At 41.9% G+C, this 24,230-nt stretch overlaps 3 protein-coding genes across 5 annotated transcripts in view; 1 reads left to right on the top strand and 2 right to left on the bottom strand.

The window, feature by feature from the left end:
* Positions 1-1,299: 1,299 nt before the first annotated feature.
* pin1 (peptidylprolyl cis/trans isomerase, NIMA-interacting 1) lies at positions 1,300-5,542 on the bottom strand. Its single transcript, XM_048249499.1, has 4 exons — positions 5,383-5,542; positions 4,194-4,391; positions 3,000-3,110; positions 1,300-1,712 (listed from the first exon to the last, which is right to left on the bottom strand). The coding sequence occupies exons 1-4, from the start codon at positions 5,438-5,440 to the stop codon at positions 1,603-1,605; spliced, it is 477 nt and encodes a 158-aa protein (XP_048105456.1). The 5' UTR covers positions 5,441-5,542; the 3' UTR covers positions 1,300-1,602.
* A 16-nt stretch (positions 5,543-5,558) lies between these two features.
* Positions 5,559-9,345, top strand: ubl5 (ubiquitin like 5). Of its 2 annotated transcripts, none has more exons than XM_048249501.1 (5): positions 5,559-5,601; positions 6,482-6,553; positions 7,760-7,843; positions 8,292-8,329; positions 8,912-9,345. In XM_048249501.1, exons 2-5 carry the CDS (start codon positions 6,498-6,500, stop codon positions 8,953-8,955), a joined length of 222 nt encoding a protein of 73 aa, XP_048105458.1. In that variant the 5' UTR covers positions 5,559-5,601; positions 6,482-6,497; the 3' UTR covers positions 8,956-9,345. The 2 variants fall into 2 exon arrangements, with proteins under 2 accessions (XP_048105458.1, XP_048105457.1); XM_048249500.1 differs by lacking the exon at positions 5,559-5,601 and adding an exon at positions 5,857-5,965.
* An 81-nt stretch (positions 9,346-9,426) lies between these two features.
* LOC125298630 (proto-oncogene vav-like) overlaps positions 9,427-24,230 on the bottom strand; it is a 31,649-nt gene continuing 16,845 nt past the window's right edge. Inside the window, exons 10-28 of one of the 2 annotated variants that reach the window (XM_048249446.1) lie at positions 23,238-23,337; positions 22,784-22,879; positions 22,414-22,482; positions 22,050-22,136; positions 21,690-21,775; positions 19,355-19,487; positions 19,111-19,220; positions 18,359-18,460; positions 17,585-17,679; positions 16,972-16,994; positions 16,779-16,815; positions 15,735-15,751; positions 14,466-14,531; positions 14,256-14,287; positions 13,738-13,848; positions 12,573-12,660; positions 10,826-10,952; positions 10,396-10,550; positions 9,427-10,212 (exon numbers count right to left, since the gene is read on the bottom strand). In XM_048249446.1, coding sequence (XP_048105403.1) covers positions 10,159-10,212; positions 10,396-10,550; positions 10,826-10,952; positions 12,573-12,660; positions 13,738-13,848; positions 14,256-14,287; positions 14,466-14,531; positions 15,735-15,751; positions 16,779-16,815; positions 16,972-16,994; positions 17,585-17,679; positions 18,359-18,460; positions 19,111-19,220; positions 19,355-19,487; positions 21,690-21,775; positions 22,050-22,136; positions 22,414-22,482; positions 22,784-22,879; positions 23,238-23,337 — 1,588 coding nt within the window. In that variant the 3' untranslated portion in view covers positions 9,427-10,158. Of the gene's footprint in view, positions 10,213-10,395; positions 10,551-10,825; positions 10,953-12,572; positions 12,661-13,737; positions 13,849-14,255; positions 14,288-14,465; positions 14,532-15,614; positions 15,752-16,778; positions 16,816-16,971; positions 16,995-17,584; positions 17,680-18,358; positions 18,461-19,110; positions 19,221-19,354; positions 19,488-21,689; positions 21,776-22,049; positions 22,137-22,413; positions 22,483-22,783; positions 22,880-23,237; positions 23,338-24,230 lie in introns of both variants that reach the window. The other variant, XM_048249444.1, reaches the window with a different exon arrangement.

Raw genomic sequence — 24,230 nt, 5'->3', positions numbered from 1 at the left:
ATTCCAAGAGATTCCGCCCCATAACTCATTTTTTTTTCATGGGTTTTACAGGTTAGAGTAATGTTGTCAAATAAGCCATTACTTAAATTCATCGTGTTTCCTTACTCTCTGACAACATATGGTGATCATTTTTGGAATGGTTAGTTTATTTTCCATTATTTCCTACATACTGGTCCTTTAAAGGTGCTAGATGCGATGCAGGGTAAAGTCACTTCTGTTGACGTTCAAACAAAACAGAGCTAGACTAGAGATACTCCCTCCCCCTCCCTCCCGTTACTCCCAAATAGTAATGGACATATAAACGATATGTGATATAAACGATGCCTGATTCACTTTAATCATGGCATCTACCCATGAAATGTAGAGCAAGCATTTTGATTTGGTGCAACATCATTGGCTGCTCAGATGAGCAGCAGCAAACTTTTCCTCTTTGGTCATCATTTTATTTGGTTGCATAGGCTGCTCAATTTTTCTTCTTTGGTCATCATAGGCTGCTCTGTTTTTCTTCGCAATAGTTATCTTTACGGCAAACTGCTTTTCAATCTTCTTAGAAAACGTTTACAATGTCAAAACAGCATGTTACATAGTGATGATGATACTCTTTGTAATCTCCATTGCAGCAGATATAACTTGAACGTTATGCTACTACATTTAATTGTGAACGCGTTTGAGCACACACCAGAGGGAAATAAAGAGAGCGGCAGGTTCCAGCTGGCTTGTCATTGTTGATAATTACTATTTCCTTTTTTACAAGAAACTTAGCAAAGATCATTATGAGAACTAAAGTTTGCCCACCCCTGCTGTAGTGTGGGGCAACAGTTCTGTGGAGTAATCTGTTCTACCACCTCAAAACGAAACATGTCACTGAATACCAGCATTGCCAAGCTTTTTCTTTTTAAAAGTCTCTGCAGCAAGTGTACTTAAATCTTATTTAGCGCCAACATTATGTATTAACAGTTTTGCTCAATACTTGTTCTCAAAACTACATACTACGTTTCTTTCTTTCTTTTAAAAATTCCGCATTTTGGCTATCGCAATATGGATTTTAGGCCATATCGCCCATCCCTACTCCCAAACACGCATCTCGTCTGTGATTTGCTGGAAGTTTGTTGCCGTTTGTGGCCGTTTTTGGAGCCTAGGCTGTCCACGGAGACCGCGTTTTTTTTTTACAGTGTATCCGGGGCACAGGCAGCTAGTGGATGGTGAGGTGATGTTTGCTGTATGTGACAAAAAATGTTTTAGCTTAGAAACCGTGTTACATTGCTTATAGCACCTTTAACTGGAAGGTGTAGGCAAAACTTTGGAAAAAGTTTTTATTTGATGTGATGACATGAGCTAAGATCAGCTTTGGGACTCATAAGGCAAGAAGAAGGATGCGGAGGGACACAGCCTGGTCCACCATTGGAAACAGTCATGACAGATGGATTCTTCCTTTTTTTTAAAGGGGAAGGACAATGCAGTGCATTCATTCATGTAGATCTGTATGTATATATATTTGTGTGTGTTGTGTTCAATCCTTTTGTGGAGAGGTTAGAGGAGTTGGATTGTGCCTGGAGGAGACAGGGGGGGGGTTCCCCCAATTCCCACCCCACCAGTACGACCTCAACCAGTCCGAAGGATGATGTGAACTCCAGAATCAGTGAACACAGGACCGCTCATGTCCCCTACTTTCAGAGCGAACGAGGCATCCTCAAACGGCTTCTGCATCTGACCTGGAGACCACAAACAAGAGTACCAACATCAGTGTGTGTGTGCATGTGTGTGTATGTTTTCAGTATTCCCACAGTGTTGGACCCACAAAAAAATGTCTGTGTGTGTATTCAGGTATATTTATATACAGTACATGTGTGTACAGGTATCTCTACACTGTATTTACAAACTTTACAAGTTGTTGTTGTTGATTTTGTGTGTATTTAGAGGGGATGCATCCCCTCTATTGAAATCCGAAAAACTTCTTCTTCTTCTTATTATTATTATTTTTTTTTTTTACCTTTTTGTGCGCGCTATTCAGCCCAAACCGCTTAACGTACAAATTTGGTTCAAACACCGTTCCGTAGATCTTCCAAGGCTTTACCGTCCTATCCGTTTTTCATTTTTGAGAAGTTTATACTTTTTGAGATATTTTTCCCCCATAGACTTGAATGGGGGCTGTGATGTCATAATAGAGCCAGCTGCGCTCGTTAAGTAGTTCTCAGAGCAGTTCCCAGGCTAATCAGAACACTGGCACAGGTGTCACCTGTGAGGAATTCAACTGTCTCAGCCTCTAAGCATACAATCTAGCTCTACCTGAACTACACATCCTGTTAAAGTGTTTCCTGTGTGTCAAAATAAAAGTCCCAGCCATATCTCATGCATTCAGCATTATATCTCCAGAACGGCTTGACGTACATGCTTCACATTTGATACGAGTGTTTTTATGGACTCAAAGATGAAGTGAGTTGATGTTGGAGGTTGAAGGTCAAATGTCAAGGTCAAAAACACCTTGAGTGTTATATCTCAAGAATGCCATGTCACACAAGATTCAAATTTGGTTACTCCAAAAGCACCTTTGCAGGTATCACAAGGTCAACAGCCCCACCAACACCCTAACCAGCAGATTGCATCCCCTCGTGTAATTCCTCGGAATTGCATTTCTAGTTTTGATTGAGGTTTGTACAATTTCAGCTGCATTTACGTATTTCACAATGAGCGAGCGAGCGAGCAAGTGTATGTGTGCGTCTTTGATACATCAACTAAAGTTTGTACTTCTGTGTGTACATCAATTGTCAGTCAGCAATAATGAAAAACATAATTCCCAGTATGTGAAAAATGCCCCAACAATAAATATTACAACCACAATATTTTAAGTGTTCACATGCATTATAATTTCTGGCTATTCACAAAATATTTTAACTCAGTGTGATATTTTAACTCTGTCAATCCAAATAAAGATGTGTATGTGTACGTGTGTGTTTGTATGTGTATGTATGTGTGTGTGTGTGTGTGCGTTGTTGACGTACCTCGACCGAATAAGCCCAGATCTCCTCCATTTCGGGCAGAGCTGCAGTCACTGAACTGGGAGGCCAGGTTCTCAAACTTCTCCTCACCGGACTTGATCTTCTCGATGTACTCTGACACACATTAACAACACAAAGAGTCATTTCACACAGTGCAGATGCAAGGCCAGAGGAGTTTCACATGTCAAAGCAACATGAAACAAGTGAGAGTAGGGTGAAGGCTGGGCACAAGGCTGTTGCCTCTTGTCCAATCAGAAGTGAATGAATTGTTCAACCACACCCAGCTGTGGTATAATTAGTAACAACACATGTGATGCTCGCGGTTCGACAAGTAAAAACCAATAATGAAAAACAAACAAATGCCAAGAATGTTTGTGATGCCACAGCTTCAGTAAATGCATGTAAACAGCTAAGATATACTGACACCAACTTTGTTTCAATCAATCTCATTCTCTTCCATTCAAATCTCCTTTAAAATCAGCTACTTGAGAGACTGCTATACAGCTTACACATGATCAACAGCCCCTCATTCACTTAAACACAGTAGCATGTAGTAGTAGCATGATCATACCTACAGCACAGCTTCAGGGTCATAACTAACTGTGTTTAACAACAACGGCCTAACAACAACAACAACAACAAAAATTGTATTTAGGCTAGCACTTTTCAAGATACCCAAACTGCTTCACAGTGAAGGGGGAATCTCACTAATTACCACCATTGTGTAGCACCCACCAGGGTGATGCATGGCAGCCATTATGCCTCAGAACGCTCACCACACCGGCTTGAGAATGCTAGATCTTGAGCTTAGAATCTGCATCAGAGTTTGCTAGTGGAGATACTGAACAGACTTCAGGCCAAATGTTTATTATGCTTCCAATGTTTTGCTCAGTAGGACAAAAAGACTGGCTATTTAACTGGACTAAAAATGCGGCAAAATTACTGCTGCCTTCATGAAGAAAAAATGAATGCCTAATTTCATTCTGTTTTAGGTTCAAACTTATAGTGAAATGTCAAATGTGATGCTGCCACACCCAACCCCAAATCCTTGATCCTTTGAAATACCCTTGTAAAGTAGGCCATTCTCAATATCTGCTCTGAATGGGACCAAATGCTTTCACTTGCACCTGTCTGTCAGAGTGCTATCTATTGCCCCGTTTAAAATAGCACATGCATATTCTTTTCTCCACCACCTACTCTGAATGAGATCCAGGGCATCTTCCTTGCTCCGGGTGATGTTCTCCTCACGCCATGACGACGGCCGCCGTGACTGGTTGTGTTTCACCAGCAGGTGAGAGCAGCGCACTTTGTCGGGGTCCCCTCGCCCGTCGCCGGAGCCAACCGGCCGCTCCCATTGGCTGGCATTAGTGATGTGGTTGAAGTAGTACACCCTGCCTGTGGGAAAAGGACAGAAAAATGGAGGAGGAAAATCACAAGAAGTATAACAGGAAGAATATGACATGAATATGTTTAAAGCAAAATGGAACATTATGCAACATTTTGCCACTGAGTTATGCTTTTATGAGGCAACTAGTTTTTGGGGTCATCTTCAAATTCCTCCTGGTATGGTGTGTAATCGACATGAATATGATAAAAGCTGCCGTTTGAGGTGTTAAAGACCAAAATTCTGTTAAGCATTAAACAGATAACTGTTTAAACCCTATATAGTGGTTAATCAATGTATGCCTAACATACATCGCGATAGAGATGGCCGAGATTTGAAAGTGGTGCAGTGCACACCTCTCGGGATGCTTGAATGTAACGGAGCCGATGCAGATAACGTTAGAGTTAGCTGGGCCTGAATGAATGGACCCCAAGTAACTATTCGCGCCATAGGCATGAAGACAGGGATAAGTTTCGCAGCGCAAGTACTAACGTTACACATTTGTCAGGCCGTGTTATTTGCCCAGTGTAACACAAACTCTTCCCACGTCCAACCACTCATTAAATCATCACAATCAAACAACACACTTGCACCATACGTGAAATGTTATGGGGGAAACCCACAGAAGTGGCTAGCTGATTTAGCTAACGTTAAGCCTACCCTGACCACAACGAGTGCTAGCTGGCTAGCGGCAGCTAGCATAACAATCCAAACTTAAAAGTTAACATGCTTTAAAAAGCGTCTCGTGTAGAACAAATCTTAATGCGACTTGTTTTATCATAGAATAGCAGGAACATTTTCTTAAGCTAGCAACCTTTAGTGCTACGTTAAGTGCGCGGTCTATTCTACATGCAGACAGACCCGTGCCAATGCTGCAGTTAGCTAGTGTTAGCTATCATTAGTCATGAACGCAGACGTTGAATTCCTTGGATGACATAATGTTGAGCAGCAGCATCGGCGACGCTGACAGATAGCCAGCCCTAAATCCTGTAAATTACCTACCTGAACTGCGACTCATTCGCTTTTCCCATCCGGACGGTAATTTTTCATCGTCTGCCATTTTTGTCTGCTTTTATGTGTATGCAAGTCTGCTTTCCTTCCTTATCGTAGCAAACTGCACCCTTTCCCATGGATCATCATGTTATGGCATTTTCCACCAACAGAGAGCGGTAAAGGCAGGTTCACCATACATCTGTTTTCTACAGGCTCTGGTTATTCAAGGTATTTGATACAAGTGCAATATGTATGATTTGGGATTTGGAACAGTCAACTGTTTGGCTAGATGTATATTTCCTGAATAAGTATTGATGTTGACATCTGATATGAAAAGAGCTTGGTGCGCTGTGGTATTAACACAGAATGTCCGTGTATTTACGACAGTGAATCTACGACAGGATAGCACGATTGTTGACATAACCGGTTCCCCACAAAGCTAATAAGCCATTGGCCAGTATTCACTGTCACTCATTTTTCAGAGCACAGCATTGGTCACTCTCTGTAACGTACGTTTGTTTTCCGCCACACAAGACCAAACGTGCGAGTTTCGTCTTATGAATTAGTGGGTAACGTTAACTTCTTAATCTTGGTAAGCATTTTATTATATACTATAAGATCTCTGTGTTGTCAACCATACGAGGGAAACTTCGTTTTAGTCGTGAATCATGCTCTGCCTCTATATTCTCAGATCCCTACAATGTGCAGGAACTTGAACGTCAGTCAACAGCGATATTCCAGTAATATTAGCATTGTGTATATCAACTAAATCTATATGGTGTACCAACCTTCATTCCGTTTGCGTCAAATCAAGTTGTGTAGTATACATGTTCCATAACTAGTATGTAGCACTCCCAAACATAATTTCTGTCGTGATAGCTAAGTTAGTTAGCTCACTGATAGATTGACGGCAAGTCTTAACATTAGCTTGTAAGGTAACGCTTGCATGGTATGGACAGAGAATGTCTAATAAGGGCTCTAAGGCTATATGGACCTTGCAGTGCATAGCAGCCATGACATTGATTTTAGTGTTCAAGTGTGTGTGTTGTTTACCTGACCTGACAGATATGTTTACATGTTTTTTTTTATTTTTTTTTTTTTTAAAAAGGTTTGTTTGCAAAAAGATGATTGAAGTGGTGTGCAACGATCGTCTGGGCAAAAAGGTCCGGGTGAAGTGCAAGTATCCTTTGTCACATTTATCCCCATTAACTTTTGTGACTCGGTGTTACAGTTTAATTTGGTGTTTCTAGGGCACATTACAGAGAGATGATCTTCAAACCTCTGTCTCTGTGAAAACGTTTCAACCAATCAGCTCAGTATCTGCCTATGGACAACTAAAAGCACTAGGTAAATGCAGTAAATGGTAACACAAGAAACGGAAACGGGAAGGCAAGTGTGGAGAAATGAGTCATACAGGCCAATATGGTGTCAAACTTTACACCTTGGCGGCTAAGGCTTAGCCAACTAAGATAACTTGGCCTACAATCACAACTGACATATTCTTTCACAAGACAACTTGCAGACTATTGCTAAAGTTGGGGCAGCCGTGGCCCACTGGTTAGCACTCTGGACTTGTAACCGGAGGGTTGCCGGTTCGGGCCACGGCTGAAGTGTGCTTAAGTATATATACTTATACTTATACTTACTTAATGTAACCTGAATCCAGGGCAAGATATCTATGATGATTATATTCAATTACATTTTTAAATAGTTTTAAATTTTTCAAATGTAATGTCCATTCTGTTTTTATTTCTATAGTGCCATAAAATAAGAGAATGTCTCATATATATTCCAGAGTTTTTGTCGACATGAACAGTATCCATCATATATATCAGTTTTATGGGTTATCCTAAAATTAGAATGTTGGCGACTAAAGACTTAGGAGCGGCTGTTCTGTAATGACTTTCTAAACATAGTTACCATGGTTGCCCCGCAGTAAGTGTTTTGGTTTTAGCAAATTTAGCCACAGCAGCAGAATTGGCAGCAACCCTCCGTGTGAGCCCTGCAGATGTTTCTGTCTGTTGGTCTGCCCGTGTGTATGTATGTATGTATTTATGTATGTATGTAAGTTTGAATGTACATGTACGAATATGTGTGTGTGTGTCCGAGGGTTGGTTGGGGTTTGTCTGACGTTTGAATGTATATGTACGAATGTGTGTGTGTGTGTGTGTGTGTGTGTGTGTGTCCGAGGGTTGGTTGGGGTTTGTCTGACGTTTGAATGTATATGTACGAATATGTGTGTGTGTGTGTGTGTGTGTGTGTGTGTCTGAGGGTTGGTGGGGGTCTGTCTGTCAGTCTCTCTGTGTGTCTGTGAGTGTACAGTAAAATGGCTAGCGGCAGCAGTGTTGTCCATCCCTCCGTGTGACCCTTGACCCCTGGCCCTTAGCTCAGAGGACACCATTGGAGACCTGAAGAAACTCATCGCCGCCCAGACCGGCACCCGGTGGGACAAGATTGTCCTGAAGAAATGGTGAGAATGGACATAAGGGATCTCTTGGCTTTCTGATGGTTCCCCTCTTTCTCTCACACACTCCTTCTGTCCCTCCTCTCTATCACACACACACACACACACATACACTCTCACTCTCACTCTCATTACCTATTTGTATATGCATAGTAGTCAGCGGTGCATACGTAGAGTTTCCATTGTTGAGAATTCAGAGGTAACACGTTTATTTCCTCACATTTTTCTGTTGGTAAGAAATTGCCTTCTTAATTCAAATAGCGTACATTTCACATATGTTGTAGAGTAGCCTACATTGCAGAGGAGTGTAGACTAAGAGCAGGTATCTGTATCTGTATTTCTTAGTCCTGTGGTTCATTACTAAATTCTGGGAATCGTTCGTTGTTAGTTGTGTGTGTGTGTGTGAGTGTGTGAGAAGTTAGGGTCTGAGTTATTCACATCTTTTCCCTTACAGGTACACAATTTTTAAGGACCATGTCACGTTGGGAGACTGTATCCTTTGTCTGGTATGAATCAGATGCCCTATGAAATGTGAAATCACACATGTAAACATTTATCTGTGAGATCATACACACACAGTACATTTAACAGTGTTTTACATTGCCTGATATTAGATATATACATTACCTAATATTAGATATATACATTACCTAATATTAGATATATACATTGCCTGATATTAGATATGTACATTTTCCTGTTCCATATTGTGATAATGATATGAGAATTTTGTCATTGGGAGGAATTCTACTGGTATATCGATAACGATACAATATGGCTCATCCTCGTTTAAGAGCTCCTCTCTCTTAGATTCAGTCAGGTTGTGATGTATGTCCTCTTCAATTTTCTTTTCAAACTATTTTGATAGAGACACCAGTATGGAAAATGTATGCAAAATATTTACAAAACATTTCAGTACATTTTCGATAATCAATGCTGTGACGTCCAGGCGCTTTAAATATGACATGAGTCTACCGGCAATTTCTCTGTATACCCAGTTAAAATGAAGTGTTGAAGTTGAAACTGAGTGTTTTTTGAGCCAACATGTCTGCATGCCTTGACTCTGCTGCTCAGATGAGATCCATGATGGGATGAACCTGGAACTGTACTACCAGTAGTCAGTACGACAGTTCGCACAACTACCAGTAGATGACAGTACTGGGATGACATTCAGACCGTTGGAACACGCTGAAAGACTCTCCAAACACACACAAACACACTCAATTTGCAGTTCTCTTTCATACCTACCATCATTTCCAAAAACATTGTTCTTTCCTTTGTAATATTACTTCAGTAAATATTTAGTACATATTAACTTAATTACACACACACACACACACACACACACACACACACACACACACACACACTAACCCAGATGCACACATGACTATGGAATAACGTATGTTACGGAGTATATGATCATGATACAGGATAGATGCAAGTTGTTTTTTTGTGATGCTTTTATTTTGATATCCTTTGGAAATAAATAAGAAAAATCAAAAACATCCCTTGATTGTCTTTCCCTAGAACCTTTATTTCTCAAACATGATTTTTGCAGCCGTAGCAGTAAAAAGAGCAGTCATGGCGACGTTGAAAATGTGACTTTATTTAATCGTTTTTTCTTCTGCTGTTAACAGAACACTACTTTTTAAAAAAGACATAAATAGTTCATTGCCCTCACTGGAGAGATCCTCTTCCTTATACATAACAGCAGCACAAACACAGCAACATCCCTGACACGTTCGTATACTCTCAACATTCTTCACACACATTTTTTAAAATAATTTTGTCATTATTTAAAAGATACATTTTTTAAATTACTTTTTTCTTTTTGCATTTTCTGTCAAATTCAAAACCCTAAAGACCTGGTATGCCCAGATAAACTGTGACTAAATACCCAACAGGTGGAAGTTAGCAGAAGTGTGTCTGCAAATCCAAAAGATGAAATGAATGCTTCTGAAATGGGACAGTGAATCAGTACAAGGCTCGCTGACTCAAATGATTCACTTGAAACTAAAGTTGAAACTCAGTCCTGTAAGCCAAAACTTAGTGAATCAGTATTATATCCTCAGGAGTCAAGATGAGTATTCATATCTAGGAGAACCAAGTTCAATCCAAACCAAAGGGTTCAAGAAACCAAGGCTTAGGTGAGTCCTGACCTTTGACCTTTAACTCAATACATGGCCTACTTCCCCTCAAACTGACTTCCCTACAAGTTTTGGCGTTGACCTCCTGACTGAAAGCGATGTGATCTGGAATATTCCATGGATGAATTTTCTTCCTGGAGGGGGTGAGGGGTGGGCAAGGGATCTGTCCAATCAGCAGTAGTCGGAATTGTCCTCCTCCACGTAATTGGCTGGGAACAGTCCCACCTGATTAAACAGAACAGGGTTATTTGTGAAAAGGAGGCGGCAGTGTGGTCATGGTTACTATTGCTTATGTATTTGGCAGGTATCTTTGTCAAGAGACAGCCGTGTGTGTGTGTGTCTGTAAGAGTATGTGTGTGTGTGTGTGTTTGTCTCAAAGTGAGTGTGTGTGCGTGTGTGAGTGCTTACCCGCCCGTAAACCTCTCCCTTCCACCAGCCGTTGTGGGCCTTCTTGGAGATGATCTTGACGGTGTCGCCCTCCCGCAGTGACAGCTCCGACCGGTCCCGCGCAGAGAAGTCGTAACGCACCTTCGCTGTGCCGAAGTAACGAGCGCTGGAACGGTCTGGCAAGAGGGGGAAAAGAAAGAGACGAGGTGTGTGTGTGTGTGTTTTATGTGTGTGTGTGTGTGTGTTCATGTGTGCTCTTGTATAGTGTGTGTATGTGTACATGTATGATCTTTTGTATTTAAGTTTGTGTCTGTGTGAGCTCTTTATTCTGTATTGTTTATTGTGTGTGTGTGTGTGTGTGCTCTTTAGTTCTTTATTGTTTGTTTGTGTGTATGTGTGTGCATGCATGTGTGTCTGTTTTTTTATTTGCTTTGTGTGTGTGTGTGTGTACCTGGCCTGGATGGTAGTGCAGCTGGGCCGCCTGTCTGCTCTGGGAGTTTGTAAGGGAGCACCAGCCTTGTGTCCACATCCTTGAAGTACTCCTTCAGAGAGTTCTGCTGATAAAACTGAACCATTTCCTGTGTGTGTGTGTGTGTGGTGAATGTGAGAGTGTTTCCATAGGTGTGAGAGAAAGAATTTCAGGTAAAATATTTTGTGTGTGTGTGGTAGGAGAGAGAGAGAGAGAGAGAGAGAGAGAGATTAAATACAAGAAAGGCAAATTCAGCAGACTGATGGCATGGTCACAAGCACCCTGATGACATCATCTCTCATGATAAATAAAGAGAAAAATTCCAGTGACTCATGATGACCTTCAGCAGCTTGTTGCTTAGGCAGCAAGAAAAAAATAAAAGAAAGACATGTGATGGAAAAAGGCAGTCGGTGAACCAGTGAAGACTGCAGTGTCATGACCTATCCATAACCTCTGCAGGCACAGAATAGCTGGAGCTGTGGAGCAGTACACAATCTTTTTTTGTATCTCTGGCTTTTATTTAGATATGGCGTATACTATGTATCAATCAATCCATCAATGATATTTATCAATCAATCAATCAATAATATCTATCAATCAATCTACTGCTACTGCTCACTAGCCCAGCTCCTTAACCACTACACTACCACCACCACAATAGTTTCTATAATCTTCTTACACTGATAAGAATAGTTTGTTTTATCTTTATAGATTATGCTCTTATTATTCATAAAAATAAAACCACCAAAAAGACTCCACTTTTTATACTTTTTGTTGATGTTTATAAAGTATATCTGTAGGCTTTTAACTAGGTGGCACAGTCGTTTTAGACTAGCTAAAAACACACTACTGCTGATTAAAATAATGATTGATTAAATGACTGGCTTTTATTTAGATAGGGTGTATACTATGTATCAATCAATCAATCTATAATATCAATCAATCAATCAATCAACCAATCAATCTCTATAGTATCTACATTTATGCATTTAGCAGACCCTGTTATCCAAAGTGACTTAAGTATATTAGAAGGGATTACATTGTTCCTGGAGCAACTCTGGGTTAATTGCCTGTGCAAGGGCACAACTGTAGCTGGGAATTGAACCCACAACTTCACAGGCTGCTGCTCGCTAGCCCAGCTCCTTAAAGGGACACCAGGCAACGTTTTCATGTTAATTAATCATCTTCGTAAGTATATGGTTAAATGACTCATTACATATGAAGACTCTCTCGCCCGCCCCTACTGCCTGTAGGAAGAATATCCCACTTGCAAGTTCGGTGTATCCTACCCGCCGACCTTCAGTCTCACAAAGTCTCAGACATTGCGAGAAGCAGGATCAGTTTACATCCTGCATCCCCAGCACAGAGGCAGGCTAACGAAATGCTAGCGATTGTTGCACATGTGTGTATAATGGCAAAGCCGGCGAAAAAGCATGCGAAAACCCTTGACAGAAGATGCAAAGAAAAGGAAAAGAGCTTCAGACCGAGCGAGGGCTCGCACACGTATCGACACGTACAGACGGTAGGGGGAGCTTCATAGAGAAAAAGCATCAGGCTTGCCTGGTATCCCTTTAACCACTACACTACCACCGCCCTGATAGTTTCTATTGATCAATCATACGGGAGACCCTGTATGTGTACATACGTGTTAGTGTTGTCAAGATACCAAAATTGTTACCAAAAAATGTTTTGCCATCCATCAACCTATCGATCGAAAGGTTGCACTCACCACAACACCCTTGAAGGCCTTCTTGTCATTGATGCGGAAGAGGCCTTCAGACGACGTGATCTTGATGTGTCTGATATCCATATTAAACCTGAGAAGGTAAGGCAAGCAGAGAGGGACAATACATTTACATTTATCTGACAGTGTTGTCCAAAGCGACTTACATATGTTAATTATATCACAAGGATCATTCTCCCGAGATCTCCTCTCGGGATTAAGTCCCTTGCTCAAGGCACAACAGTGGAAGCTGGGAATTGAACCCACAACTTTTCAGGCTACAGTATGTTAGCCCAGCTCCTTAACCACTACACTACCACTGACCCATTAGGGCCTCCTTTACATCAAACAACTTTGACAAGATTTGGGAAAGGTTCTTGGAAGATTGGAGTCTTTTGAGTAAAGCTTGAATAGGGGGGCATTAGTTAAAAGACTTGTTTGGTGTAAGGAGGCCCTTAGTTGAAAATGCTGTAATGTTCCAGTCATATCGGTTGTGTCTGTGCCACTGTAGACACTAGACGAGGGTACATGAGTACAGTCATACCTGTCTGTGTGTGTGTGTGTGTGTGTGTGTGTATGTCGCGCATGTGTGTGTTTATTAGTTTCTCTATGGAACTGAAAGTGCACAGCTGCCTGGAAGCACACATGAGTGTGCAGGTCTGAAGGGTTCCGTGGGTGGGTAGTGATGAACTTGAGTAATTGTGCAAAACCTGCACCCTGCACACTCCTCACAACGGAAACGTTCTCACGCCAGTCACCATTCACACCACTGTGATAAGCTGAGGGGGTTTCTATAATCTGGAATAGTTGGTTTTATTTTTATAGATTATACTCTTAATATTCATAAAAATAAAACAACTTTTTGTTGGTGTTTCTAAAGTATATCTGTAGGCTTTTAACTAGGTGGCACAGTCGTTTTAGCTAAAAACACACTACTGCTGATTAAAATAGTGATTAATTAAATGATGACTAAATTAATTAAGGCTGCTTTGAGCACTCCTTCATAAGGGCAATTTAGAACAAGAACTTGAATTTTTAGTAGAAATGTGGATTAAGTGGTAACCCTCTTATTAGAAGTTAAAGAAAGGCCAACAGACACTACATACAATCACCATGACTATCGTGACTTCCTGTTTGTGTTTGGGTTCTACATCTGTGTCTGTCCACTCACTTGATGCTGATGGCAAACTCTCCGCCATCTTTCTGTCGGACCAGGAAGGTTCCGTCCGATCGGGATATCAAAAGGTTCTTGGCCGCAGAACGGTCCATGTTCCCAGCGAACCTGCGTTGAGAACAGAGGAGTTTGTTATAAAATAGTATTTTATTAATTTCATTTATTTATTTGTTTATTTAATAAGGACAATGCTCGTTAATCGACAAACAAGGTACTGCAAGTAAGCCAGAGTTAGTGATATGGGCTAGTTTTCATTTGTAGACATGCTATATACTGTATGCATATATACTGTATATATGGACATTTTTGTTGCATCATACACATTATGTCATTATGAATATATACGAGTCACCTATTTGGACATGAACAACACCTGGAAGAGATCTGGACTATTCGGAAGTTAGTATGTTCATGCTTACCTGATGCTATTTTGTTTGTGCTATCTGAAATGGTTGTGTGTGTGTCTGTATAAACTGTACATGGCCTATCCAGTGTTTATGAAGTGTTTCACTCACCAGGGCAACCCAGAGAGATCAGGTGTAGGGGTCTGAGAGAGAGAGAACACACACACACACACACACACACACACACACGCAGAGAGAGAGAGATAGTGACTCAGATTTCCTTCAGTTCTGTTTCATTCATTTCACTTAAAAACAATCCCATACATCGTAATGACAATGGCCGTGGTGTCATGTGATCACTATGGTCCAGTGAGAACTCACCGGTCTGAAGGGCTGCACTTTGGTGCAGGGGAACCAGCCCATCTCACCTGCGGTCACATTCCTGCCCTGTAAACACACACACAACAAACACACCATGCCATATGGTTTTAAACACACAAACACACACACAGTAATATATTAACAAGCAAAATTAAACACACACACACAACAAACACACCATGCCATATGGTTTTAAACACACAAACACACACGGTGATATATTAACAAACAAAATTAAACACACACACACACAACAAACACACGTTGCCATATGGTTTTAAGCACACAAACACACACTGTCATATATTAACAAGGACAATTAAACACACACATAGCAATACAAACACAATATACACAAACTCATACAAGCATACAACACATTTATACACTTACACACATGTAATGACACTTTAACTACACACATTCAATTGTATATTTTACACACGTTAAGACACAATGCATTGCACAACATGGGAAACATTTTTTGTTCTCTAGTTTTTGTCTATGGAGAGAATGCTTGAGGCTGGTCTGTTCGGTGTCAATTTAACTTCCACCTTTTATTTTAGAGGTGAGGAAGTTGGTGCTATTTCGAGGGCTTTCTTACCAGCTAGACACCACACACATCACAAACTTCCCTCTCGAAACCTTCATAGATAGATACACACACACACACACACACACACACAGCAATGGTTAGGCCGCTTTAGTCAATCTTCCTCTCCCTCGCAACAGATTGGCAGGCTAAACAGCCGATCAGAGAAATAGATTTGCAGGCTAAACAGCCGATCAGAGTAACAGATTGGCAGGCTAAACAGCCGATCAGACCAACAGATTGGCAGGCTAAGCAGCCGATCAGAGTAACAGATTGGCAGGCTAAATAGCCGATCAGATCAACAGATTGGCACAGTCGATCAGAGTAACAGATTGGCAGGCTAAACAGCCGATGAGAGCAACAGATTGGCTGGCTAAACAGCCGATCAGAGTAACCCTTTTACCAATGGCTACATCAGCGATTCTACATGAATGTCGGTCGGTGTTGGCAGTGCTGTGCACACTGCACCAATTTTCTGCACAACGCCGGACCGTATCAGATGTCCAACCATGCGTGTGTATTCGTGTGACCTTTGACCCCCCCCCACCCCAACACACCTCCCACCATTGTAGCTCCACCTCTGCCCGTGTCAGCTCGATGACATCACCCAGAGAGAGGTGCAGTGGTTGGCCGAAAGCCACAGGGGGTGGCGGCAGACCGTAGTACTCCTCACATACCTCCATTTTAGGCAGACCTGGCAAGGGAAGGGGCAAATGACAGGAAGTGACCTCACAGGCAGGCAAGGAGCGATGTCATGAAACAAGTGGCGACTACAGAAAGTAACACCAGAGCTACGCTGGGTCCACAACTGAAGCGCTCCGTTCGTGACGCGTAAAAAAAATACCGTTAATCATAGTGTAAGCTAATTGTTGCAGTAGACGCTGCGCGAAGGGAACGCTTCAGTTCAGTGCCTGGTGGTGTAGCCTTCCTGTAAGTGACAGCCTTTGTATCATTGTAACTACGCAAATAAGTACATCACACTCAGTAACAACCTTGCTAATACTAGTGTTACCCACACTTTACTCAGGGATATCATTACATTGTAAGACTGTAAGGCAATATATTATAAAGCGAGTATCACATTAGCAGCAAGCGGCAGCGGCAAACGTAACGCAACGCTCAGACCATAATAAGTTTTATCTCGTTCCTAAGCAACACAAACGGTTGGTCAATTGAATACGCTCGCGTTGCACTTTGAAAATTGAACCAAGTTCAACACTCAGCTTGTTCAACGTGAGCGTTACGCCAGCGTTGCCACCGTTCCGCTGCCGAACCATAGAGAACAATAGGAAACCTGCGGCTTGCCGCTGGCTAATGTGATCCCGGCCTAAATCTACTGATTAATATTAACTTCAAATGTTCCATAAGTAGTGTTATGGGAAATATTAATAATTATGGTCAAATAACTGGTTCTGTTAGAGCCAAACAGTCGATGGCTCTGCTACATACATATAGTGTATGACACTCCAAAATGTATGCATAATTATTTATATTAAAATCATTTAAATTATATCTTTATTTTCTTCATTTAATATTACTAAATCAAAGCATCTAAACTTCAGTTTAACTGAGAAAACACAACACACACAACATGATTTGTGAATTTTCATTGAATCTGAGATTTTGTTTAGTTTGTTTGTTCGTTTGTTTGTTTGTGTGGCACATTTCTGTGTTTGACTCCTCATTGAACTCCTCATTGAACTGAAATGGTTTCGTCCTACCTGGTTTTGGTTGTCTTTGAGGCTTCACAGTTTTACTCTATTGGGAAGACAATTTTGGAAAAGTTACAAGCTATACTGAACAGTTTTGACTCCTTTGATATGCAGAAACAAAAACAATAATGCAGAAAAGACACACACACACACACACACACACAAAAATGCACAGCTTTACAGCAGTGGGCCACGGTCGTACCTTTTTAAGAGTTCCAGAGTTTTCTGTGGAGCAAATGAAAAGTTGGAGCAGTTGAATTCAATCATAGATGTGCTTTCAGTAAGGACTACACTTAGTAATAATGATAATACAAAGGACACAGTAGTATTTATTGCTTATGTACTGCTGCTTAGTACATTGTGATAATGTCCCTCAGTATAGTGATAAACTTAAAACTCATCAATTTCAGAGAGAAAAGTTGTTGTTTGACATGATGTAACTCAGCCATTATTGTTCGTCTTTGAAGAAGAAAAAAAAACTTTTATTGAATGCTTTGTGTGTTTTGAAATCAACTTCCTGTAAGATCTTTGAACATAGCAAACGGTCAGAGAGTGTTCTATATTTAAACAACTGACACGGTTTCATTTGTCCTCTTCACAGAACATTATGGTTGACAAACTCCCACACACATACACACACAAACACATACATAAACACTAATATGCTCTATCTCTCTCTCTCACACACACACACACACACACACACCTTCATAAAAACACACACTTTCAGTCTCTCTCTCTCTCTCTGTCACACACACACACACACACACACACACACACACACACACACACACACACACACATTTACTTAGTACCTGCATTTTTTCCACATAAAGGAACCCTTCCCAGACACTCCTTATGGGCAGCCATCTTACACCGAGTGCAGCGGTAGCCCTGAAAAAATATACCCCTGAGAGAGAGAGAGAGAAATCGGGATAGAGAGAGAGAGATAAATAGAGATAAATATACTATCAGAGAAGGAGACAGGGCATATCTTGCTGCCCAGTATATATCAACATGCCACAACCTGAGGGACAATGAGTAACCTACACAGACAAAATGATAATAATAAAACACACACACACACACACACACACAAACGAGCATACATACATATATGCATGCACACACGCACACAAACATACAGACACAAATACAAATACACTATCATATACTGCATTTTCTTCAACTTCATTATTTTTCTTTTCTTATGAAAGTCTATTGATATGTAGATAGATAGATAGATAGATAGATACTTTATTGATCCCCAAGGGGAAATTCAAGAATGTATGTATGTATGTAAGTGTACAGATTTATTGTATAATACCTGCTTTGGCAATATAAGACTCAAGACAACAACACAATACGTGCAATTGACTAGCGAATATCCGATGTAACGTCACATCTTGCATTGAGTGCACTGAGTGCATTGGCAGGCCAATTGTACTGTATATAAATAATTGTATATAATAAAATAAATAATAAAATATAAAATATAAATAAAATATAATAAAATACAATAAAATTGTATGTGAATAAATAATAACAATTCCTCCATTGTAAGCTGACAGGAAGAGACTGGTCCTCACCTGAGCAACATCTGACAGGCTTTACAGGAGGTCGTGTCCTCGAAACAGTGCATCTGAAACTCGTGGCCATTTGCACCGCTGTTCTCTGGAATCATGTTTGACCTGAGAACATGGTGGGCAAAACACACACGCACACACACACATGTGCACACACACACAAGCACACACACACACACACACACACACACACACACACACACACACACATGCACACACATGCACACACACACAGACAGACACACACACACACACACACACACACACACACACACACACACACACACACACACACACAGATTCAGGTGTGATATTGAGAAAAAGAAAGGTAAAGAGAGGGAAGAGGAAACAGTAGAGAGAGAGAGAAAGAGAGAGAGAGGGAGAAATGGGTGGAGAAGGAACAGGGAGGGTGAGGCAGGGCAGGGAGAGAGAGAGTGAGATAGAAAGAGAAAGAGAGAGAGAGAAAGAGAGCGAGAGAGAGGGGTGGAGAGGGGACAGGGAGGGTGAGGCAGAGAGAGAGGGAGAGAAAGAGAGAGAGGAACCAAGAAATAGAGATTTAAAGGGACACTTCCCTTTTCCCACAGTTTGAAATAGCATAATGCACAATTTCTCCAGCAGAGGGGGAAATCCTGCCAAGTTTCCCTTTAAAGACACTTGATTATGTGAGAGAGAGCCAGAGTGGAAAAGAGGAAAGAAAGAGGAGGAGAGAGAGAAAGAGAAGGAGAGAGAGGAGGAGGAGGGGGGAGAGAGCTTACATGGCCATCTCAAACTGCTCCATCCATTTCTTCTTGAGCTCCCGGGTCTTGAAGTACAGGTCATAACCAAAGTGACCATGGAAGTCTATCAACAGGAAAGAGTGGGACCACTGTGGATGCAATGAGACCAGTTCAGAACAGATGAGAAGGGGTGAGAAAAGCATGTATGATAAGTGTCTAAAAACGAGAGGACAAGAAAACGAGGAGATAGCAAAACAGAGGGAGGGAGGGGGAAGGGTCTCACCTTCTTGTTGTCCTTCTCCGAGATCTCCTCCCTGAGCTGGTAGTGTTGCAGTTCAATGAGGTCCTTCATCTCAAAGTTCTCCCCAGACTTCTTCTTACAAACCACCATGGCCTTATCAAACAGGAATGCATATCTGGACAAGAGAAGGGATAAACAGACAATTACCTAATCCTAATCGCAAAAGCTACAGATGCACAGTTAATTTTGTCACATTTATGACTTATATATTCGTGTCATCCTCCTTGCCCGTGCCCCTTCTGGTTGATGTGTGGGTGGGTGGGTGTAGTGTATGATGGGGCATTGAAACTCTGTTTGGTGAGTTTCACAGTCTGTCGAGGGTGCTGTGCTTATTTGTGCACTGGGAGTGCTCACCAATCAGGGGTGGCACGACTTAAAGAGACATTTAGAATATTGAGCAAAAATCATATCGCAAATTGCAAACGCAATATCTGTCCAAAAAAAAAATCACAATTATTTCCCCCAAATCATGCAGACCTACTGCCTTCTCATACATTCCCCAGTGATCAGACAAGTCACTGTTTATTGTGATATTTATCACCTCAGAGTCAGGGACCACCACACATGGGCTTAGCTGGACACTTATGCCATCTCCCTCTCTACTCAATTCAACATGAACAGATGCAAAATGTCAACTAATCCTTCACATAACCATTCCAAGCTAAACAACTGATTCTGACCACTACCAGCTACTCACATCTCAACCAAAGCTTGTCTTCACTTGACGCCCCTGCCATCCCTGCTCCAATGTGTAGAGAACAACAGTCGCTACTTCCATGATAAGAAGAACATTCTCATCAGTGTCTACTAAAGTCGTTTTTATTATGAAGCCTGGGACTCGTCTGCTGAGAGTCATTGAAATAGTGTGGGCCAAAGATAATGTTCTTCTTACCAGCAGAGGCGCTGTTTCTCAAATTATTTTTCAGACAAAAAAAATGCAAGCTGTAATGCAACATAGTTGACTTTGTAAAGGTTGCGGACGGTGATCATTTTTGAAGTTGGCTAAATTAAAAATGTATACTGCTGTAGCTACAGCCGTGTCACAAAACTGCCAGCTGGTTGTTTGTTGATCAAACAGACAATTTCAATAATAACTGTTCTAATTTAAATTTGAGTTGGTTCAATACGGAAAACTACTCATCAGTACATCGCATCACTATTGACAGTTTAAGAGACACTAATACAAAACATATTTTACCCTAGCTGCTCGTGGACTACAAGGGATGACCACCATCGTTGTAGACCACCAGGCATCTGTGGGAATCCCTGAGCTATACTAAGGGAGAAAGGAGGGAGGGAAGTATCGGAGGCCAAATAATTCAAAAGTTTAAGAAAAAAAGGACACCATCCAGCCACCATCCAGCCAGCAAGTGACCAAACTCCAGCGCTATCCATTCTAACTAAGGACAGGACACCCCCCATTCAGCCTTGTTGTATGGAATAAAACAACATCCAGTTTTATATAGATATATTTTGGAGAGGGAGGGATGGAGGAAGAGATGGAGGGAGGGAGGAAGAGAGAAGGAGGGAGGGAGGAAGAGAGGGAGGCAGGAAGAGAGGGAGGGAGGGAGGGATGTCAGACAGATCAGAGTGGTCAGAGAGAGAGTGAGTGGTCAGAGAAAGTGAGTGAGTGAGTGGTCAGAGAAAGTGAGTGAGTGGTCAGAGAAAGTGAGTGAGTGGTCAGAGAAAGTGAGTGAGTGAGTGGTCAGAGAAAGTGAGTGAGTAGTCAGCAGCCCTTGGATCTTATCTGTCAGAACGTAAGAACAGAAGGGGGTCAGATAGAACTGATAGGAGCTCTAATCTCTAATCTCTCACTCTCTTTTCCCCTTCTAACCTGTCTGACCTTCGACCTTTAGAACAAAAAAACAGGACTGCAGTGGCCTCCTCTCAACTGCCCTTTTCCCCTTATAGCAACGGGAGAGAGCAGGGACCCAACCGGCCCGGGGCTCCGGGGTCACTGAACCTAAAGCTTGACCGCAGCTCCAAAGAGACTGGCAGAGACTGGTACGGCAGTCAGAGCGCATACTCAAACATAGTGACCGGCACTACGACACCCCCCTTCTAACCTGTCTGAACTTCGACCTTTAGAACAGTTAGAAATGGAGACAGTAGATATGATAGCAGAGGCGTCTTCCCAACTGACCTGTCCTGCTTGGACTTCTTTTCCTACTGAACCTAAAGCTTTACCTACAGTTATGTGTGTGTGTGTGTGTGTGTGTGTGTGTGTGTGTGTGTGTGTGTGTGTGTGTGTGTGTGTGTGTGTGTGTGTGTGTGTGTGTGTGTGTGATATGATAGCAAAGGCGTCTTCCCAACTGACCTGTCCTGCTTGGACTTCTTCTCCGAAGTGCAGACTTTCAGCTCTCCGTCTATCTTTGGACGTCCAAACAGTGCAAGGGATGTGGCCTGACAGAGTGGATGAAGAATGAATGAATGAATGAACAAATTAATTAATTAATTGGTCTGTTGAATGAATTGATCAAAACCCTCCAAAGTCATGTCTGGAATGAATGAATGAATGAATTGTATAGTTGAATGAATAGGTCAAAGCCTTGTTTTCAAAGTCATGTTTGTAATGAATGAATGAATGAATAATTAATTAATGATAATTAATTGTGCAGTCGGATGAATTGGTCAAAACCCCATTGTGTCTGGAATGAATGAATGAATGAAGTCTCACCATGTTTTCGATTGAAAGCTGAAAGGAAGTAATCTGCTTCATGATCTCATTGTCCCTCTTAACTTCATTCACACACTGGGCCAGATCCTACACACACACACACACACACACACACACACACACACACACACACACACACACACACACACACACACACACACACACACACACACACACACACAAAAAGTCATGAGCCAGCTTGCTTTGCATTTTCAATCTGTTCCATTACACAACCCTTCATGAAATGTAAATGACAGAAAATGCTAACAAATGCTGTACATCCCATACACAGGAAACAGTTACTCTTGGACAGAAGTGTCTGACTGCTAATTGGACGAGCAGCATTTAAAGGGGCCATCATCACCTTCATGGCGTCCAGAGCGTTGCGCAAGTTCTCTTTGTCAGCTGGGTTCACAGTGTGTTTCATCAGCTCCTAGGAACAGGAAGAACCGGAGACGGTTACTTACTGATAGCTTGCACACACACACACACACACACACACACACACACACACACCAACATGGACATGCACACAAACTGATATCATTCTTGTTACATAAGCAATGATCATGAGAGGTCATGTAAGATCTATGAATGAGCATAAGTGTTATATGTGTGTATCTCTCTCTCTCTGTGTGTGTGTGTGTGTGTGTGTGTGTGTGTGTGTGTGTGTGTGTGTGTGTGTGTGTGTGTGTGTGTGTGCGTGCGTGTGTGTGTGTGTGTGTGTTTGTTACCTGGAGTAGCAGGTGGTACTTCAGCACTCTCTGCATAGGGACCATGAGCAGGTCTCTGAGGGAGAATCTCCCGCTGTTGGCCCTGTTGGAGCACTCCTTACACACCACACAAGACCAGAGGGGAACATTAACATACACACACACACACACACACACACTTACACACACACACACATCTGTGCATCTGTTGGAGTTGGAGTTCTAACCCTGCTGGTGGCCACAAAACCTTTCTGGTGCACATGGGAAACTTCCTTTTTTTTTAACACATATCCACTCAGGGGCTCCATTAACATTACCACTCCCCCGCCACACACACAAACATACACACACATACACATGTGCACACATGACAGAAACAGAGTGAGACAGAAAGATCTCTAACCTCATTACACACACACACGCACACACACACACACGCACACACACACACACACACACACACACACATACATACCTCTAACTTCATCCTCAGGTCTTCTCTCTGGGACGCCATCTTGTCCAAGAGTTTAGTAGCGGACTCCACCTGACTGCAGTAGCGCCCGTACAACAGTAGCCTAGCAACACAACAACAACGGCAACATCAACAATAACAACAATGCTCTCCTTGTCAGGCAGGCTTAACAGCTGGGCACACTACGGACACAGTCAATATGCAGAGCATATTAAAATTAGCCTAGAAATCTAGACGCACCCTAGCGGCGGCAAATTAATTTGCTCAGCCTGTACGTCTAGTAGCAAACCATAGGAATTTCTATTGGCTAACACCGTGGATGTTATCCAATCACAGCGCTCTATTTTGTTAGAGAGTCTTAAGGCGGGCTTAACAGGATAACGACAGTCCTGCGACGGTGAACAACAAGGAAGGTGGCTATGGCGAACGAAGAGCGGTTGTTTGAATCGGTGTTGGCGTCAACTTTGGAGGAGTTGGACTTGTGCTTTTCTTTGAAAGTTGAGCAACACAATGCACTTAAGTCATTCCTTTCGAAGAAGGATGTATTTGCCGCTTTGCCTAACCGGATAATGGATATGGTCGTGGCTGGCCTATTGCATGCCTAGGCAGTTTGAAAGACAATTCTCTGCCCGCCCCTTGGATTAAGCGAGGTGAATGGCTCGATTCCAGACTATACATTTCAATGATATAGGATGGCCTGCCAGGCTATATGAAAATAGCTTTAGAATACTGGTCTAGATGTGTTTGATTGTGTGCGCCTTGCATCTGGTATAGCCAGTTCCACTTATTGAAGCAATCTGCAATCTGCTCCGCAATCTGAGCTGTTACTGAAATAATCTGAGCGGCTGGTTGGATTAGGATTATGTCCAGCTAATTCACTCTGATGTTTTATGTTAGTGGGCACAAACCCTGTAAAAATCAGAGGTGTTTTCCTCAAAAAATACACCCATTATCAAGATAGATTTTATCAGCAGTCGCAAGCCAGAATATTTCCAA

Source organism: Alosa alosa, chromosome 7 (assembly GCF_017589495.1).
Source record: "Alosa alosa isolate M-15738 ecotype Scorff River chromosome 7, AALO_Geno_1.1, whole genome shotgun sequence".
NCBI classification, from domain to species: domain Eukaryota; kingdom Metazoa; phylum Chordata; class Actinopteri; order Clupeiformes; family Clupeidae; genus Alosa; species Alosa alosa.
The sequence above is the reverse complement of the archived record's forward strand: the minus strand, read 5'-3'. Positions and strand labels throughout refer to the sequence as shown.

Bases quoted from the DNA above. Each gene is read 5' to 3' on its own strand.
- pin1 (XM_048249499.1), bottom strand. From the start codon at position 5,440: ATGGCAGACGATGAAAAATTACCGTCCGGATGGGAAAAGCGAATGAGT. The intron at 4,392-5,382 runs GTAGGTAATTTA...CTTTTCCCACAG, and splicing joins GCGAATGAGTCGCAGTTCAG to GCAGGGTGTACTACTTCAAC. The intron at 1,713-2,999 runs GTACGTCAACAA...TGTGGTCTCCAG, and splicing joins TCTGGGCTTATTCGGTCGAG to GTCAGATGCAGAAGCCGTTT.
- ubl5 (XM_048249501.1), top strand. From the start codon at position 6,498: ATGATTGAAGTGGTGTGCAACGATCGTCTGGGCAAAAAGGTCCGGGTG. The intron at 6,554-7,759 runs GTATCCTTTGTC...CCTGGCCCTTAG, and splicing joins AAGGTCCGGGTGAAGTGCAA to CTCAGAGGACACCATTGGAG. The intron at 8,330-8,911 runs GTATCCTTTGTC...TCTGCTGCTCAG, and splicing joins CCATGTCACGTTGGGAGACT to ATGAGATCCATGATGGGATG.